Genomic DNA, 17,507 nt, shown 5'->3' with positions numbered 1-17,507 from the left:
ATCTAAAAAATATAACTGATTTTACATTTAGGTTTTAGATCTGTAAGGGAAAACAAAGTTAAGCTTCTAGAATATAACTCTGAACTATATTATAGAATTTGGAATGATATAACAAAAAAGATAGTATTTTGACTTCCGGTGGCGTCGCGGCGCCGAAGACAGCCTTCCCGGGCTGCCCGCGGCTCAGCTGTTTGTTTTTTTGCCCGTAACAGCGCCGAACAGCTGTTCGGGCGAAATTGAAGCCCCCTCCTCGGGAGAAGAGGAGGGGGTGAGGCCCCAGGTAGGGGTAGAGCTCTCCGAGGCCGCCTGAGCTTGGAGCTTGGGCGGCTGAAGGATTGAACTCCCCCGTAGCCTGGGTTGCTCCCAGCTGGCCGGCGTGTCTGCTCTGAACTTTCTGGAGCGGAGCCAGGCGTCTGCGAACCATCCCTGCCTGAAGAAAGGACTATGATTTAAAGGAGCAGGCAGAGCGGTACAAGAGATAAAGGTGAAGAGGCTTATTTTAATATACTCTCTAACTACTTGAACTTTTTAAACTCTAAGTGAAAGTGCGTCATATTTGAGGATTAAAAGATGGCGGCGAAACCTCCCCCTAAAACTCTTCGGAGTGGTGGATCCTCGCCAGTGCAACAATCATCTTTACAGGCGTTGCACCCTTCTGAAGCGCTGACAGCGAAGGAGTTTCGAGATGCTGTGGATAAACTTTTGGACTCAATTAATCAATCAATGGCTGATAAATTTGCGCAGATGGAGGAGAAATTGGAGAAACTGGAGGAGAGAATGGAAGAGAGGATGGAACAGAAGCTCAGCGTGATGAAGGTAGACATTTTGTCTTCAGTGCATAAAGTGGCGGAATGTGTGGAAGAATTAGATGAAAAGATGGATGATTTGGATCAAAGGAATGCTATATTAGAAGTCAAAGTAAGAGAGAATGAAAATGTAAGAGATAAACTGGAGAAGGACTTAAGTTTAGCCCAATTTTACCAGATGCAGTTTGCTGTCAGAATCAGAGGTTTAAAAGAGGATACTAAAGAAGACTTGAAGCAGCTGATCTCTGAGGCTTTTGAAGAAGTATTAAACCTGCCAGCATCTGAAATAAGAGCAGCTATGGATAAAGTGTTTCGGGTGAATTCATGGATTGCCAGACAGAGGAAGTTGCCTAGAGATGTGGTGGTTTATTTTGCAAAAAGAGAGATCAGAGATCAAATTATACAAGCTGCCTATGATGTTAAAGTGGTGATTGCTGAACAAGAAGTTTTGGTTTTAAAAGAAATTCCTCCAAGGATTTTAAGGGGAAGGAAGGATTATACATTCCTCGTGCATGAGCTCAAGCAAAGAGATATAAGGTTCAGATGGGAGATTCCTCAGGGGCTGATGGTGATGCATGAAGGTAAAAGGTACCGGTTGATTACTGTGAAGCAAGCGCGTGATTTTTACAACAATGTCTTAAAAGCAACTCCATTAACGCTCCTGGAAGCTGGGAAAGGATCTGGAGAAGAAGAACAACAAGAGGAGGAAACGGAGGAAAGTGGAGCGGGAGGAGATCAAGTTACAACTTCTTTGGATGATCCTAGAGAGCAAAGAGTGACGCGTGCTGCTTTAAAACGAGCAAAGAAAATAATAGAACAAGATCAACAAAAGTCTTCAGTTTCTTCGCAACGTACATACAGTCAAGCTGTGGGAGGAGCACGGCCTAAAGAAGTTAGTCCTATCAAGGCTGTGGTCCATGGGCTTCTGGAGAATATTCATGGCAACTAAATTCTTAACTTGGAATGTTAATGGACTGAATTCACCGCAGAAGAGGAAGAAAGTTTTTCAATATTTAAAGCAATTTAAGATAGACGTTATATGTTTGCAAGAAACGCATATTAGAGTTTTGGATCAAAAGTATTTATTGAACGCGAGACTGGGTACGCATTTTGTTGCCTCTGCAGAGAATAAGAAAAATGGAGTAGTTGTTTATGTTAAAAGTGCTCTAACAGCAGATTTAATTGAAGCAGATAAGCATGGAAGATATGTTATGATTGAGCTGCTGTTAGAAGGTAAAAAGATGCTTCTAGTTGGACTATATGCACCTAACCAACAACAAGCTGATTTTTTTAGCTTACTTCATACAAAGCTTACCCAGTTGGATTATAAATCTTTTATTTTTATGGGAGATTGGAATGGTGTTCTGGATGTACACTTGGATAAAGCTGGAGCTTTTAAGCGTGTTCCAAGCCACGCCAGATTGCCTAAAACTTTTTTTGAATTGAAGGATGATTTGGAATTGCGAGATATCTGGCGTGAGAGGCACCTGCAGGAGAAGGATTATACTTTTTACTCTGACAGACACCAATCTTTCTCAAGGATTGATTTTATTTTGTTGACTAATGACTTCTTTTTGAGAACTAAAAAAGTGAAGATATGTGCAAGAACTATTTCAGACCACAGTCCAGTTTGGTTGGAGATTGATAAGGAGAAAAGAGATAGGCGCTCGTGGCGCCTAAATGAGAACTTGTTTAGAGATCAGAGAAATGTGGAAGAATGTAAACAGCGGATGAAGGATTTTTTCGAGATTAATATGAATAAGGGTACCTCGATGGATATGGTTTGGGATGCTAGTAAGGCCTATATGAGAGGGGTGTTGATATATATGAATAATAGACGTAGACGTGTAATGGAAACTAGAAGGAAAGAACTGGAGAATGAAATAAAGGAAAAAGAAAGGGTTTTGATTTTGAATCCAGGGGACGTGAAGATTAAAGAGGCTATTAGGCTGTTAAGAGGACAATTTGATAAATTAATGGCAGACCAAGTGGCAACCAATCTGCGGTTTGCTAGGCATAATACTTTTTGCAACGCTAATAAACCAGGCAGATGGTTAGCCTATAGACTGAGGAAGAAACAAAGGGCCTCTAACATAGACAAGATTGAATATAAAGGAAGGGTTGTGTTTCAACAGAATCTAATTAAGGATGCTTTTGTGGATTTTTATTCGAAATTATATACCAAAGAGGAAATTGAGGTAAAAGACATTGATAAATATTTGGAGAATGCTAATATTCCGGTCCTTACGCAAGCACAAAGAGAGGGGATTAACCAACTGATCACAGAAGAAGAAATCCTTACAGCAATTAAGGATTTGAAGGTTGATAAGGCGCCCGGTACGGATGGCTTGTCTGCGGCCTTTTATAAAAATTTACAATTTGAGATGATAAAACCGTTAAAGGAACTGTTCCAGACAATCCAGAGGGGGGGAAAGGTGCCACCGTCTTGGAGAACAGCTTTTATCTCATTGATTCCGAAGGAAGATCAGGATGCTACTCAAGTTAAAAATTACAGACCGATTTCGCTTTTAAATACAGATTACAAGATATTTGCTAAGGTTTTGGCTAATAGACTGATGAGGGTTCTGCAACAGGTGATTCATGGGGATCAAACGGGGTTTATTAGTGGTAGGCAAATGAAAAATAATGTTAGACATATAGTTGATGTGTTAGAGTTTTTGGAAAGACACAACCAGATCTCTGCAGCGCTAATCTTTTTAGATGCTGAAAAGGCTTTTGATCAATTGAATTGGCAATTTCTGTTGAGAATGTTAGATAAAATGGATTTTGGGGAAAATTTCTTGCAGCCGATTAGGGCATTATATCAAAAGCAAACTGCCCGAATCATAGTTAACAATAGCTTGACGGCAGTATGTAATATTGAGAAGGGTACAAGGCAAGGATGTCCGTTATCGCCCTTGCTATTTGTATTAACTTTAGAGATATTATTGAACAAGATTCGGAATTCGGAAAAAATTAAGGGGATACAAGTTGGAGATCAAGACTATAGATTGAGAGCATTTGCAGATGATCTGGTTGTTACAGTGACCCAGCCAGAGAATTCTGTTGTGGACCTGATAGAGATAATAACACAATATGGGAAGGTTTCTGGATTTAAAGTAAATATACAGAAAACTAAAATTTTGGCTAGAAACATGACAGTTTCACAGAAGGCCTTCTTGGAAGGATTAACTGGATTTGAGATTGTTAAAAGGGTTAAATATTTGGGGGTAATTTTGTCGCCCTCGAATACAAAGCTATATAAAAATAATTACGAAAAATTGTGGGGGAAAATTCAAAAAGAATTGGAGAGTTGGCAAAAATTGCAATTGACTTTGTTGGGACGGATTGCAGCAGTGAAAATGAATGTCCTGCCCAAATTTTTATTTTTATTTCAAATGATACCGATTCTTAAGAAAGATTCTAACTTGGAGGAATGGCAGCGTGGTATCAATAAATTTGTGTGGGCAGGGAAAAAGCCACGAGTTAAACTTAAGATTATGCAGGATATCCGTGAGAGAGGTGGCCTTAAATTGCCTAATTTTAAATTATATTATGAAGCTGCTGCATTAGTAGGAATAAGTGATTGGATTAATTTGACGCAATCGAGGTTATTAAATCTTGAGGGCCATGATTTGTTGTTTGGCTGGCATGCATATTTGTTGTATGATAAGAAGGTAGGTACCGTGTTTAGGACGCATATTCTAAGACAGGCATTGCTGAGAGTTTGGAAGAAGTATAGACATAAGCTAAGTTGTAAGATACCATTGTGGGCAATTCCAAAACACGCAATAGAAAATATACATGCTGGTTTCAAACACGATGAGACTACCTACAAGGAAATTTTAAGTTTAGAAAGGAATGTTTGGTGTTTGAAATCATATAGCTTCTTGCGAGAAGAGAAGGTTGTACAAACATGGTTTCAATATACTCAGCTACGGGCCAGGTGGAAAGAAGACCAGAAAATTGGATTTGCAACGATTGATGAAAATTTGATAAAGCAAATTAGAAATCAGGGACCTGCACACATTAAACGGATATATCTTGCATTGATTGAGATTGATTCAGAAACAGAGCTTGTTAAGGACTGTATGATAAAATGGGCCCAAAATATCCAGGAAGTTATTACTATGGACATGTGGGAGAAGATTTGGGTGAGGAATGTGAAATTTACTCAAGCTCAAAATTTAAGAGAGAATTTTTATAAGATGTTTTATAGATGGCATTTAGATCCTAAAAAACTTGCAAGTATGTACCCGAATTATCAGCCTAAGTGTTGGAGGTGCGGGGCTGAAGATGCAACATATTTTCACATATGGTGGACATGTAAAAAGGTTAAGGCCTTTTGGATTAAAATCTGGTGGAATATACAGAAGATTTTTAAAAGGAGGATAAAGTTTTGTCCGCAATTTTTTTTGTTGGGAATAATTGTTGATGCTACAGTGGTGGACTCTAAGTTGATGCTGAATTTAATTACGGCAGCAAGACTTTTGATAGGACAATATTGGAAGAAAGAGGAGCTGCCGACCATAGAAGAATGGACTTTAAAGGTTTCCGACCTGGCAGAGATGGCGAAGATATCGGCTTATTTGAAAGATCACTCGCAAGAACGTTATATTATGGAATGGAGAAAGTGGATTGAGTTTATCCAGAATAAGTATAGGGTTAAGAAGTTTTATCTAGCATTTGAATAAGTCTTCTTTCGTGTTTTTTCTTTTCTTTTCCAATTTTCTTTTTTATATATATTTAATAATGTTAAGTTTTGTTTGTTCTTATACAAGTTAGAGGGTGATGGATTTTAGAATTTATGGTTGTTAGTATATGGTTGCTTATGTTTGTTTTTATATATATATACCTTGTATTTAGCTCTGGGAAGTCCGGGGGGGGGAGGAGGGTGGGGGGGAGGTACGGGGAGGGAAGAGGGAGGGGGGAAGGGGGGAGGCAAGGGAGGGAAGAGGGAGGGGGGAGCTGGGGAGGGGAGGGTCGGGGGGGATGGGGGTTTTTAATGGAAAATTGTATTGTAAAACTTTTCAATAAAAAAAAAAAAAAAGATAGTATTTTAACAATGAACGGTTAAGACGACATATAGAATATATTAGTTGTAATGGTGTAGACAGAAACTTATCTTGTATTTAACTTTTAAAGGAAAGTTGGTTATTAGAATTGATATATATTATAGAATTTGGAAAGGTATAATGTAAGATATTTTGCTATAATTGGTGCATTGTTAAGATGATAAATAGACGTTATTGGTAAAAAAATAAGAATGTTTTGAAATGAACAATGTAAGTTTTGTAGACAGGATAATTATTCTTTATTGAAATAGGGAAATGTGGGTTACCCAAAAAGTAAGCTTTCTTCCATTTATCACAGGCTACTCTAGAGTATTTTATTGTAATTAGGTAAAACCTAAAAGCAGGATATTGATATGTATTAGTGAAAATATATTGAAAATTATTTTAATTGACTAGGTCACAATTAGAAATGTATTAATTTGATTAATTTGACTATGTTATAACTAAGGGAATTCTTGTTGATGTAACCTGAGCTATTTACAAATAACTTATTATTTGATAGTTTACTTTTGATTACCCAACCACCGTATAGCTTCACAAATATTTGAATGTAGATATTAAAAAATAAAACTTGTATAAAAAAATAAGTAAATATTACTCTACGCAGATGATTCAAATGTATCTCTCATCCAGCTGACTAATTGTGATTATTCAAGTTGGTGCGAGTCTTAACGACCACACAGATCTTCTCCAGAATTTCTGCCCCAACCTGGTCCTTCAGGCTTTCCTGCAATACATCGATCTCCATTGCAATTGAATGTACACACCTTGCTGCTAGTTATCCTCTTCCTCTATTCCTTCTACCTTTCCCACCTTTTCAAGACAGCTAAATGTTTGCATATGTTAAAGTATAAATTAAGCCTGGTTCTCTGTAGCTCTAGCTCAAGTGAGAACCCTGAATTGATTTTTCAATCAATTATGTTTGTTGTCTTACTGATCCATGGAATTCTCAGGAGTCCTCTCCAATACCAAAGTGTCAATATTCTTTTCTGCTTCTTCAATTTTAAAATTTTGCTTTCATAAACCATAATGGGGAAAACCATTGCCTTTACAATTTTGATATTTGTTGGAATAGACATATCACACATCCACTACTTCAGTATATCTTTATTGTTAGTTCTAAGACAGGTTGCAGTACTTGTCATTAGTTTGGTCTTCTTTAATATATAATCTTAGTCACTTTTTTTTACTGTACTTGCCATTCATTACTAAAGTTTCCAGATTATTTGCATCTTCAGCTACTACATTAATGTCTTCAGCATAATGCAGGTCATTGATATTTCTTTCTCCAATTTTAAAACCACAATCATCTTCCAACCCAGCCTCCCCCAAATTTATAGTCTATCTACTTCAGTATCTCAGCTCAAAATATAGATAACTACAAGTACGGCACTAACATATACTTTGTCATTAGTTTCTTTTGCCCTTTATCATTGACGTGCATCAGGAACCTGAAGAGGTTTTACAAAATTCACACAGAAATGTATTTACTATACTTGTTTACTAAATAATGTTTACCATTTTAAAGGAAGCTCTGTTGCTGAAGTCGCAACATTAATTCTGAAGCAATTTCATTCCAGAATCAACCCTAAATACACTGTACTATGTATGATCCTCCCATTCAATTTCAAGATTAAATAATCCATAATTACATGATCAATGCATTTTTTCAAATTACTGCTTCAAGAAACTCAGAAGACAATTGCAGCAGTTAATGATGAACATCTGAATAAATTCAGTGGTTGTTTTATGGCAGCTTGAGCTACCATTTCAAACATCCAAGACCTGGCAGCTTCCATGGACTTAATATTATTAAAAACCAAAACTGATGGAGGCTAAGAATCATGGCATGTTTAGTCTAACAAGTTATCGAATTGTTAGGCCAATACAGAGTGAATCAGAAAAGGTAATTCCATCTATGAAATATGAACAAATACTTTCTCTGATAAAAATGGAAAGAGGAAAGCACTATTACATTTCAAAAGTTTCCCATTTTTGACTGTAAGTTCCCTTTCTCAAGTTTCCTTGTTTTCTAAGGCAAAAAGAGGACCTCCTTTTATATATGAAAAACAAACAAGTGGTGTTCAATATTTACAGTCTTAAGATTTTTTTTATCCTAATAAAAATAGTAGCTCAATGAGAAATATTTTTCAGTTAGCCAAATCTCACTAAGTGATTACTTCTCAAAACTGCAGTGATTAGTAAGAGCCTTGGTGGAGCAGTGGGCTAATGCCTCCTTAAGTAACACCAGCTGCCTGCAATTAGTGCAGGTTCGCGTCCCACCAGGCTCAAGGTTGACTCAGCCTTCCATCCTTCCGAGGTAGGTAAAATGAGGACCCAGATTGTTGGGGGCAATTAAGCTGACTTTGTAATAATGCCGTTTGGGGTGTGTGTGTATGAAAGCCCTAATAAGCAGGCATATACATAGAATGAAGGCTACTGCTAAGCTTGTAAGCTGCCCTGAGTCTTCAGAGAAGGGCGGGATATAAATGGAATTAAAATAAAAAATAAATAAAATAAATAAAATTATCGTTCAGTTTCAGAGAGGAAGGAAGGTAAAGGAATGCATAGATCCTAAGGCACTGATTTTTAAATATGTTACTGAGATGGAGGATATGGACCGGGGAAAACTTACCTCTGCTATGCAGGTTAAGATAATCAGACAGAGCTTTCCACTATGGAGTCGGTGTTCATCTGCAAATGAATATCATGAGGTCATATATATATATATACAACCATTCCTTAGCATGTGAAAAAGTCAATACACAAATCAGAAATCCGTAAGCACAACAGAGCAAGTGGTGATACAACATGGTACTTCAACTGTACTTCAAAGATATTACCTAGGAGCCCACAATAATAACGATTTTGTTGATTTTTGTTTTTAACCCTGAAGCTATCTTCTTTTTAGTCTTCGGCATTAGCATTTTCCATTGTTAAAGAGATGATGATTCTCTTGACTATCAAACAGCAGCCAGCATTGCTGCTTGCCATGAGGTAGCAGGTTCTCAATGACCCACCCAAATGAATCCTGGTTTAATAAACTTGGAATTGCATGATTTTCATACACTTCCACACTGCTCTTTTGCTCTAGTCTTCCTGCTGAGAAAGCAGTCTACCAATCTACATTAATCATAACTTCTGTAGTCAACCTTAATTTGTTCCAATATATGAATCATTTTATATGAGTACATGTGACTGTATACCTGTATAGAGGTACCTTTAAATACCAGTAACACACCTGGCATCCACTGACAATTGAAAAACAAGCTGAAATGCTCTTTTTCCAGGAACAGCAGCTCTAGAGACCAATAATACTTTATAGAGTCTTGTTATCTTTTCACTGCAAAATCCAGAGATTTACTGCTCAGGTGTCACAGTTAAGTCTCATCCTTGGGGATTACACCGCACGCACTATTCCTTCATGCCAATTTAGCTCTAGATTCCTGCAGTTACATACTAGTGATATGTTTATTTACCAGCATTTTCTTAGCTACATAATTGCTTTAAGCAGTGCCATGCTTTGTGCTTTAGCACTGAAACAGCTTTCCAAATCTTAAATGCATTATACAATAGCACAGGTTCCCTGAGAACAATGCCAATTTTGACCCTCTGTTACGGGTGAGAAGAAACACAGAGTGAAGACTATTCCATGTAGTTACATATTGCTTGTTCTCATTGTCAAAGTAGAGACTATTAATAAAAAGAAAACACCAACATGATAATAGTAATTAGAGGATTCATTATAAAGTACTGCCATACTAAATATTTTAAGAATTGAACTAAGCATCAATTGTGAAAACTCCAACCATTGTGGCAGATAATTAGTCACTTCCACTAACTATAGCAAGCAGCATTCCATACTGAACTATTATCATATTCCTAATTAACAGAAAAAAGCACAAATAGAATTTATAAGCATTTTACATTTAAACATGGGGCAAATGAAAACTTTCATATTGAAAATGAAATTTAAATCAACCCATGACTTGCAGAAATTTCCCTTAATGCTTAATGTCGATATACATAATGATTCAAACTGCAATGCAAATATAAAAGGAACTGCATAATGCTACCTTGGTAAGTTTGGGGGCTCATCATATCTATTTCCATCATTTAATTCAATGGCATAGCCTGGACACAATACAAATCAGGACTGGTTTAACCAAAGTGTGGTAAATCAGAATGTCCAAAAACACTACAAGCAGTAACTCATAATTAACTTTCTAGAAATAAACCAGTTTGAATTTATGATTTCAGATGGTTTATAATTCCCATTTTAATGATACAGTATCACACATCCCAAATTCTTGGAGTGGTTTTACAACTAGATCACCAATGCATGTTGCTGTAAAGCGAAAACACAAACAGTTAAAGAAACATGCTTCAAGCTTATCCACCCCTCATTTGCTTTCTCCTTCCATCTCATCCTTTTTGGCAATATTTTTTCCCATAACTGTTAATGGTCATTAACTTCAACTCAAAGTGCAAGACACAGGATAAGACTTGACCTCACATGCAAAAAAACCCACAACACTTTCATAGCTATTTCATAGAAAAGCAGATAATAATTCTCTAAAAGAAAATCCCCAAGAAGAACATACACTACTTGTTTAGCAAGTATCACAGTGATTGCCCGCAAATCTAACTTTAATGAACAGTAGTAAAAAAAATATTTTTGACCAATATGCACACTTACAACCAAATTTTTGCATCTGAACAATACATGCGAGTGAAAATAATGCCATTGTTGCTGCATGAGAGAACTTTGTCTAAGTGAGATAGTAGCAACCAGATGTCTCTTTCGCTGTCTGTCTGTCTCTCTCTCTCCCTCTCTCTGTCTTTCACATGGTTTACTTAGTGACCATTTTGCTTAACACCAAAGTTGCTGGTATAGAGTGGCTGAATTCTACATAAAAATTCATCATTTATCTTTACATAAAAATGTAGATTCAATAAGAAAACAGACACATATCTGACACAAAATCCAAAGATATAGCTCCAAGGGAGGGGGGGGGGAACACTTGAACAGACATTCCCCAAAAGACATAAAAGGCAAAATGTATTTCATAGTTCTATGCATATATGTGCATAGGCAAATACATACGTTAACACAATACACAGTATAACACAAACGCAAACACATACATATAGAAATACTGGGTTGAAAGGGTGAAGCAAAAACAACTATGAATACAGAGTTATCCATGTGTGAACCATCATCTTCCAATACTTTTTGTAGAAAGCCAAAACTTTTAAATTCAAGCTAAATCCTATCACCTTGTTGCAACTTTTACCAGCTCACAAGCCAGCTTTGCTAGCTATGAAGCATCACATGTGTTTTGAAGAGTGCATAATGTTTATTCTCAACACAGACTTCTGTCTCACGCAGTATTCCCTTTGGGGTATTCTCAGAAATGCAGTGCTATATACCCTCTCTATCCTTTGCTAACTTAGATATAATTGTCAACTATTTTATTTACTTGGAAGAACATGCCAAATCTCTTTTACACATTTTCTTCTATATATGGTTTTTCTCTCCTCCAGCATCAAAGCTCCTTGATCTTTTATAATTGTCATCTGGCAATAAGAAAGCAGCTCGTTCTGTCAGTCTGAAGAACTTTACTATCCATGAGGAATTAGCTGGAATTTTTTATGCAGTCAAGTTAGTAACAAGCTTTTCACCTCGGTTGATTTCAGAAATACAAAGCTGTTTTGATACAACTGCCTACCTTTGGTATCCTGCATGACAATAGAACTGTACTTTAAGAAGGTTATCAGCAGGTTGCTTGTCTGCACGTCAGCATCCAAGGGCAGCTCTACAGTGTTTATGACTGGGAAAAATCAAGAGAAGGTTTGCTCATCAGTAGAACTCAACCATCCAGAAATCCCTCCAAATGAAGATAAAGCAACATGTTTCTATTATTAAATATTACAAACATTTCTCTTTACTTTAACAGTTGTTTATGACAGGGGTCCTCAACCTTGGCAGCTTTAAGACTTTGTGGACTTCAACTCCCAGAATTCCTCAGCCAGCTGGCTGAGGAATTCTGGGAGTTGAAGTCCACAAGTCTTAAAGCTGCCAAGGTTGAGGACCCCTGGTTTATGACATCCGGCAGAATCATTGTAGATTATCAATTTGGAGATAAGAAAAATCAAGCAACATTGCCATCGCAACCGCACACAATGAAACGGGATCACTCCCAAATGAAGCACATCGAGTTTCTCTTGGACAGGAATTTTGTTATGGTTGTTCCTTGGCATTTGTGAATTTATTTATTATTTTGTAATGCTTATGTTGTTAGTTTTACAGTTATTACTGCTCTGGAGGTTGCTCAAAAATCAGATTTCATTAGAACAACATATAGAAAAAATAGGAAAAAAACAAATGTTAATATTTTTTTCAAGGTGTGGCCTAAACTTAGAGAAAACAAGACATTCAGCATCACTTTCCAGTTGCTTGTTTCTTTGACAATAAGAAAGTTTATATGCAAGTAATGAAAACAAATAACTAGACTCTATTCTCCCAAATTAGCATACTTGATATACCAAAATATTCCATTACTCCTCAAGGACTATTAAAAATTTAATTGTCCTACTTGCTTCTTCAGTCTTAACCAACATGGATCTTATAAGGTTCGTACAAACACCAGCCACAAAATCCAATTATTTATTTCCATCTAATGATCAGAACAGAAATATTTTGTTTTTGTTTTTTTCAGAATCCTCTTGAGCAGAAGAATTGTTTTTAAGACTTTAAGATAAAATGGCTTTATATTATTGCAAGTCGAGTGTGTTCTCTGCTTTCATGTCAGAAATACCAAGGGATAATTGTAAGCATAATTAAGTATTTGAGATAGATACATTCAATAACAAATCTTTTCCATCACATAAAAACAGGAAAGAAAGATATTCTCATCAATGTCAGAAAAGTCTGAAACTCAGCAACACTGCCCAGAATCGCTTTTCAGAGTAAGATGGGCAGCATATAATTTTAATAAAGAAATGCAATTTCAGAAGCACTCAATCTTCCAATAGTAGCCTTGCTATACTGAGACTAGTTAATATTCAGCCAATAGCTAAAATAGGCCTTGAATGGTAATCTATGATGTATACGATGAATGAATATAACAAAAAGAGGCAAATTCCACATTAAAGATACCATGGTGATAGGTACTTTATACAGCTTTTGCAACAACAGAAAAAGGTAGGTCTTCTATCCTTAATCACTATGCAGAAACTTGCTACCTACTTATCTTTAAACCTGTGTCAAAAATAGATACTATTTGTGGGACTGCCTACCCCTGAGGCAAAGTCATTTGATGGGGCCTAGGAGGTGTGGTTTTCCTGTGACAGCACCGGCCCCTTTGAATAATTCCATCCCCCCCACCAAAAAAAAAACTACCTAGGACAGGGGTGTCAAACTCAATTTCATTGAGGGCCACATCAGCATTGTGGTTGCCCTCGGGGGGCCGGGTGGGTATGGCCAAGGTGGGCGTGGCCTACTGGGTGGGCACAGCTGGAGTGCGTATGGCCTACTGGGTGGGCATGGCCAGCTCTACATCATTGGCATCAAGGGTGCCTATGGGGGCCTGGACAGGAGTGGGACAAATCTGGGGGTCTCTGGCAGAAGGAGGGTCTCTGGGCCAGGGCCAAGGCAATGCGGGCCGTTCTCTCACTGTTTCCAGGATGGCTTCGGGGGCCACATGAAACCACTTCACGGGCCGGATCTGGCCCCCGGGCCTTGTGTTTGACATGTCTGACCTAGGATGACACAAAGCTTCCAGAAAGCTTTAAAAACCTGGTCTCTCCCCCAGGCAGTGGGAGAGGATTACGTATGAACCCATCTTCTGGGAGATGGTATGCATGTTAGATAACCCAGGCTGTGTGTGGTGGTCTAATATATTGGTTATGGATTTTGTTTTTAAATTTTAATTATTATTATTATTTTACTTGATGTGTGCCATCTGAAATTGTAATTACACATATTTGGAGGGCATAATAAATGTTCTAAATAAATATTAATTTGAAACATTACAACAGTTTTTAATGTGTGGTACAAGTCAAAAACAACACAACTAATCCGAGACTCGAGACTTATTTTGCAAAATCCGGCAGCAGTTACAGTACTCAGGATCGTATCTTCAAGATATAAACTGCCTTTTGACTTTGAAAATGGCCACATCTAATATAAACTGTAAAGCAAAATATTGCTTTATTCATCTGCATTTTTTGTGGCACAGTATGAGTGGGAGTCATCCTGGCCTGCTTTTTTTTTTAAGGGAAGTAAGAAATACTGGGGAATAAGAAAATGTGGACACATTCCTTGGGTCCAGAAAGTACAGAAAAAGTATGAGAACCATAAATAAACTCAGGTCTGTATTGATGTAGGCCAAATAAGAATTCCTTTTATAACATTAATCTCCAGGAAATAGGAAAGTAGCACTCTCTGTGCATATTTGGATTTGTCTATGTAAATTAGAAAATGAGAGGCAAAAAGAATTAAAGATAAGCACAAAAATTTTGCCTGCTGCATTAAAAAATGTGTGTAGGCAGATATATTTGCAGTGAATAATATGAAAGAAGCTTAAGCAGCTCTCAACCCTTAGCATCATATAGAATACATACACAGAGAGGTAGAAGACAGAATTATTTTTCAAAAAAAACCTTAGGCTTTTGATATCCATGGCAACGAAGAATTTATCTTCTCAGAGAAGAATACTCTTCTACCAGGATACCTGAGTGACCTTAATAGCAGCTATTATAGGATAAGACTCTGTTCTCACCTAAATGCCTATAGGGTTTTATGAAATATATCTTATTTTTCCATTAAGATATCTGCAACACATAAAGTAGTCAACATACACAGGGCAACTATACAATAGGATACGGACAACTGATCCTATTATCTAGAATGGCCACCCACATGTGCTACCAGCCTAAGGGAAATGTCTCATCACAGTGATGGCGAACCTTTTAGAGACCGAGTGCCCAAACTGCAACCCAAAACCCACTTATGTGGTCACAGCCGACTGGGTGGGCATGGCCAGGGTGGGCGTGGCCACCTCGATGTTGCTCCTGGGGATGCATGAGGGGGCCAGGCAGGGTTGGAGGAGATCCAGGAGGTCTCTGGTGGGTGGGGCGTGGGTAGGAAGCTCGTCCTGCAGGGTGAGGCGAGGGAGGGGGCAGGGCAGGGGTGCCACTGCCGCGGGGCAAGGCAAGGCAGGGGCCGGTTGCAGACAAAGGGGGGTTCCGGTGAGGAGGAGGAGGAGGAGGAAGAGGGTTTAAGCAAGCTTAGCAACCAGAGTGGGGATCCCTCCCCAAAACCAAACATGCTTTGCGGGTAACCTCGCAGCACAACAGAAGAGACCAAAACCTGCTGCAACCACGCAGCAGATGGGAGCAGAATAAAAACCAAACAGCTCCCCCACCAATCCTCAAAAGAAATGTTCATGACAACGAAAGCCTCGGACAGGGGGAAGAGTGTGGGCAGGCTGGCGTCTTGCTTAGCTGATGGCTTGGGAGGGGGAAGGGGGCAGCTACACCCCCTCCCAAACACTACCCTCTCACGAAAGGAGAATGAAAATTCCAAAAAGTGACAAAGAAAAAAAAGTAAAACAGAGGAGTGTCTCAGAACACCTGTATTAGCATATGCAACTTATATAAAATCTGGATGAAGAACGGTCAATAAAGCATTCTTGGTTGTCTATTTTATCTTTCCTAATAAGCTGTAACAACTTCCTCTCTTCACTTTGCAAAACCTGTGGGTCCCATGCCATTCCACATTCCTGCAACAAAGCAGCTGCAATCAGAGTACTCTAACTATGAAATGTGGCACCACTGATTTAACTGCTGTCACACTGCAAGCACAGTTGTTTACAGTACTGGTTTATCCAGCATGTGTTATTTATTTTATCTTTCTTCTCCTTATACAAAACTACACCTTCTATACAGAGAATGGAGAGTTATTGTTGGTTTCTTGTCCAGTTTTAGTTTCCCTCTGCATCTGATTGGCCACTGGAGTAAAATAATGCCAAAATTTGCTTTTATTAAGTATTCTTATCCCAGTGTTTTTTTTTGGGGGGGGGAGAGAAATGCTTTCTGCTATCCAAGGGTGTGTTTCAATACCATTTCCAAAGTCAAATTCCTCAACATATAGATTATTCCTTTACACTGGTTAAACCTCCCCCCCTCCGCCTGTTCCCCCAATTTAGGGACCTCCACTCACAAAAGAATAAAAGAATAGCCCACCCTTTTCCAATCCACACTCCAGATATTGCACATTTCCATGTGATTCTGGAATTGAGGTCGTTCATTCACTTCTTAGCAACGTCCACCAAACTTTCCACGCCGCCTTCCCCCCCTCCACCGCCCCCCCTAAAATCTTAAGAAGGGCTTTCGATCATCTTGCACGTTTTACTCACTGCCTAAACTCTGCAATTCTCACCCCTGCAGAGTTTTGCTGTGGGAGGGGGGAGTCGCTCCGTGCAGAAATGAAGGAGCTCCTCTCCCAAGCTGGAGGGTTAACTTTGGCTGCCCCCGACTCAGAGGTTCCCCTTCCAATGTGCGCTTAATTCGGCCACCTGAGAGAAGCTGGGCCTCCCCTTCCCTAGCTGTCCATGCCAAAGTGCCCCTTAACTAAGGGGAGACGGGAAGGTGGAGGGGAGCAGCCATTCTCGCGAAGGCACCACAAACCCACGCGAAGTGAACTCAGCGCTTTGCTGAGTTTTGTCCCGTTGCTGCACTAAAACCTGGGGAGCGCCGAAACTCACTTGCAAGTCTGGGGCACTGGAGTTTCCTAGTGCAGCTGCGCCAAGCTGTGCTGCCAGGCTTCCCAGTGGCGAGCAGAAGGGAGATCATGGCAAGAGCGATCTTTTTCCCCATTCCCTCCCCAGCCCTTGAGCTCGTCTCGACACCTCTTTCTCTGCGCTGCTTCTGGCTTCTCCCCTCTCCATGCCCAGCTCTTGCAGCTGCTCCCTGACTCCCGGTGCAGAGAAAGAGTGAGAGCGCTGGCGCAAGTGAAGAAGGGAAGGGGAGCAGCCCGGCCCCGCATCCCTCTGGGGTGATGGTGCGCATGCCCACAGGGAACGGCTCTGCATGCTGCCTGTGGCACACGTGCCATAGGTTCGCCACCACAGTCTTATCACATAAAAATAACATTCATAAAGAGATTCACATTTGGGAACAATTCATGTTTAAGCCAAGTAATACCATGGTTCTATACTTTCTTCCTGGCAAGGGTTTCTGCTAGGGTTCCAGGATGTATAGACCCTTATGCTTTTCTGCATAAAAAGGCCACTTGTTCTCTTGCCTAGAGTACAGAAATGCAACAAGCATGTATAGAAAATAGAACGGCTCACCATCAGAAGAAGGTGGTGTGGTTCCAAGTGGAGTAACGGGTGTAGTCGGAACTGGGCTTACCGGCATTGTCACTAAACCAATTTCAGGATGACTCTAGGCATTAAAACATATATCTAAATAAATTTACATTCAGTGACACCTGAAGTACCTTAAGTATCCTTTAGTGCAATTTCAACCTATTCCTGATATTACAACTATCTTACCACACCTACAATCCTTCCTACAATCTGTCATTATTTTCACGTGTATTAAGAAATTACTGAGA

At 39.1% G+C, this 17,507-nt stretch overlaps 1 protein-coding gene across 1 annotated transcript in view; it reads right to left on the bottom strand.

Annotated features, from left to right (window-relative positions):
- Window positions 1-17,507, bottom strand: part of ARMH3 (armadillo like helical domain containing 3) — a 174,899-nt gene that overhangs the window by 133,524 nt on the left and 23,868 nt on the right. Inside the window, exons 14-16 of the mRNA XM_083364355.1 lie at window positions 17,242-17,335; window positions 11,614-11,715; window positions 8,517-8,575 (exon numbers count right to left, since the gene is read on the bottom strand). Of these exons, the coding sequence (XP_083220481.1) occupies window positions 8,517-8,575; window positions 11,614-11,715; window positions 17,242-17,335 (255 nt within the window). The remainder of the gene's footprint in view (window positions 1-8,516; window positions 8,576-11,613; window positions 11,716-17,241; window positions 17,336-17,507) is intronic.

This window comes from Vipera ursinii (assembly GCF_947247035.1).
Source record: "Vipera ursinii genome assembly, chromosome: 5".
In the NCBI taxonomy this organism is placed as follows: Eukaryota; Metazoa; Chordata; class Lepidosauria; order Squamata; family Viperidae; genus Vipera; species Vipera ursinii.
Note: the sequence above shows the minus strand (reverse complement) of the source record. Positions and strands in the feature narration are given on the sequence as shown.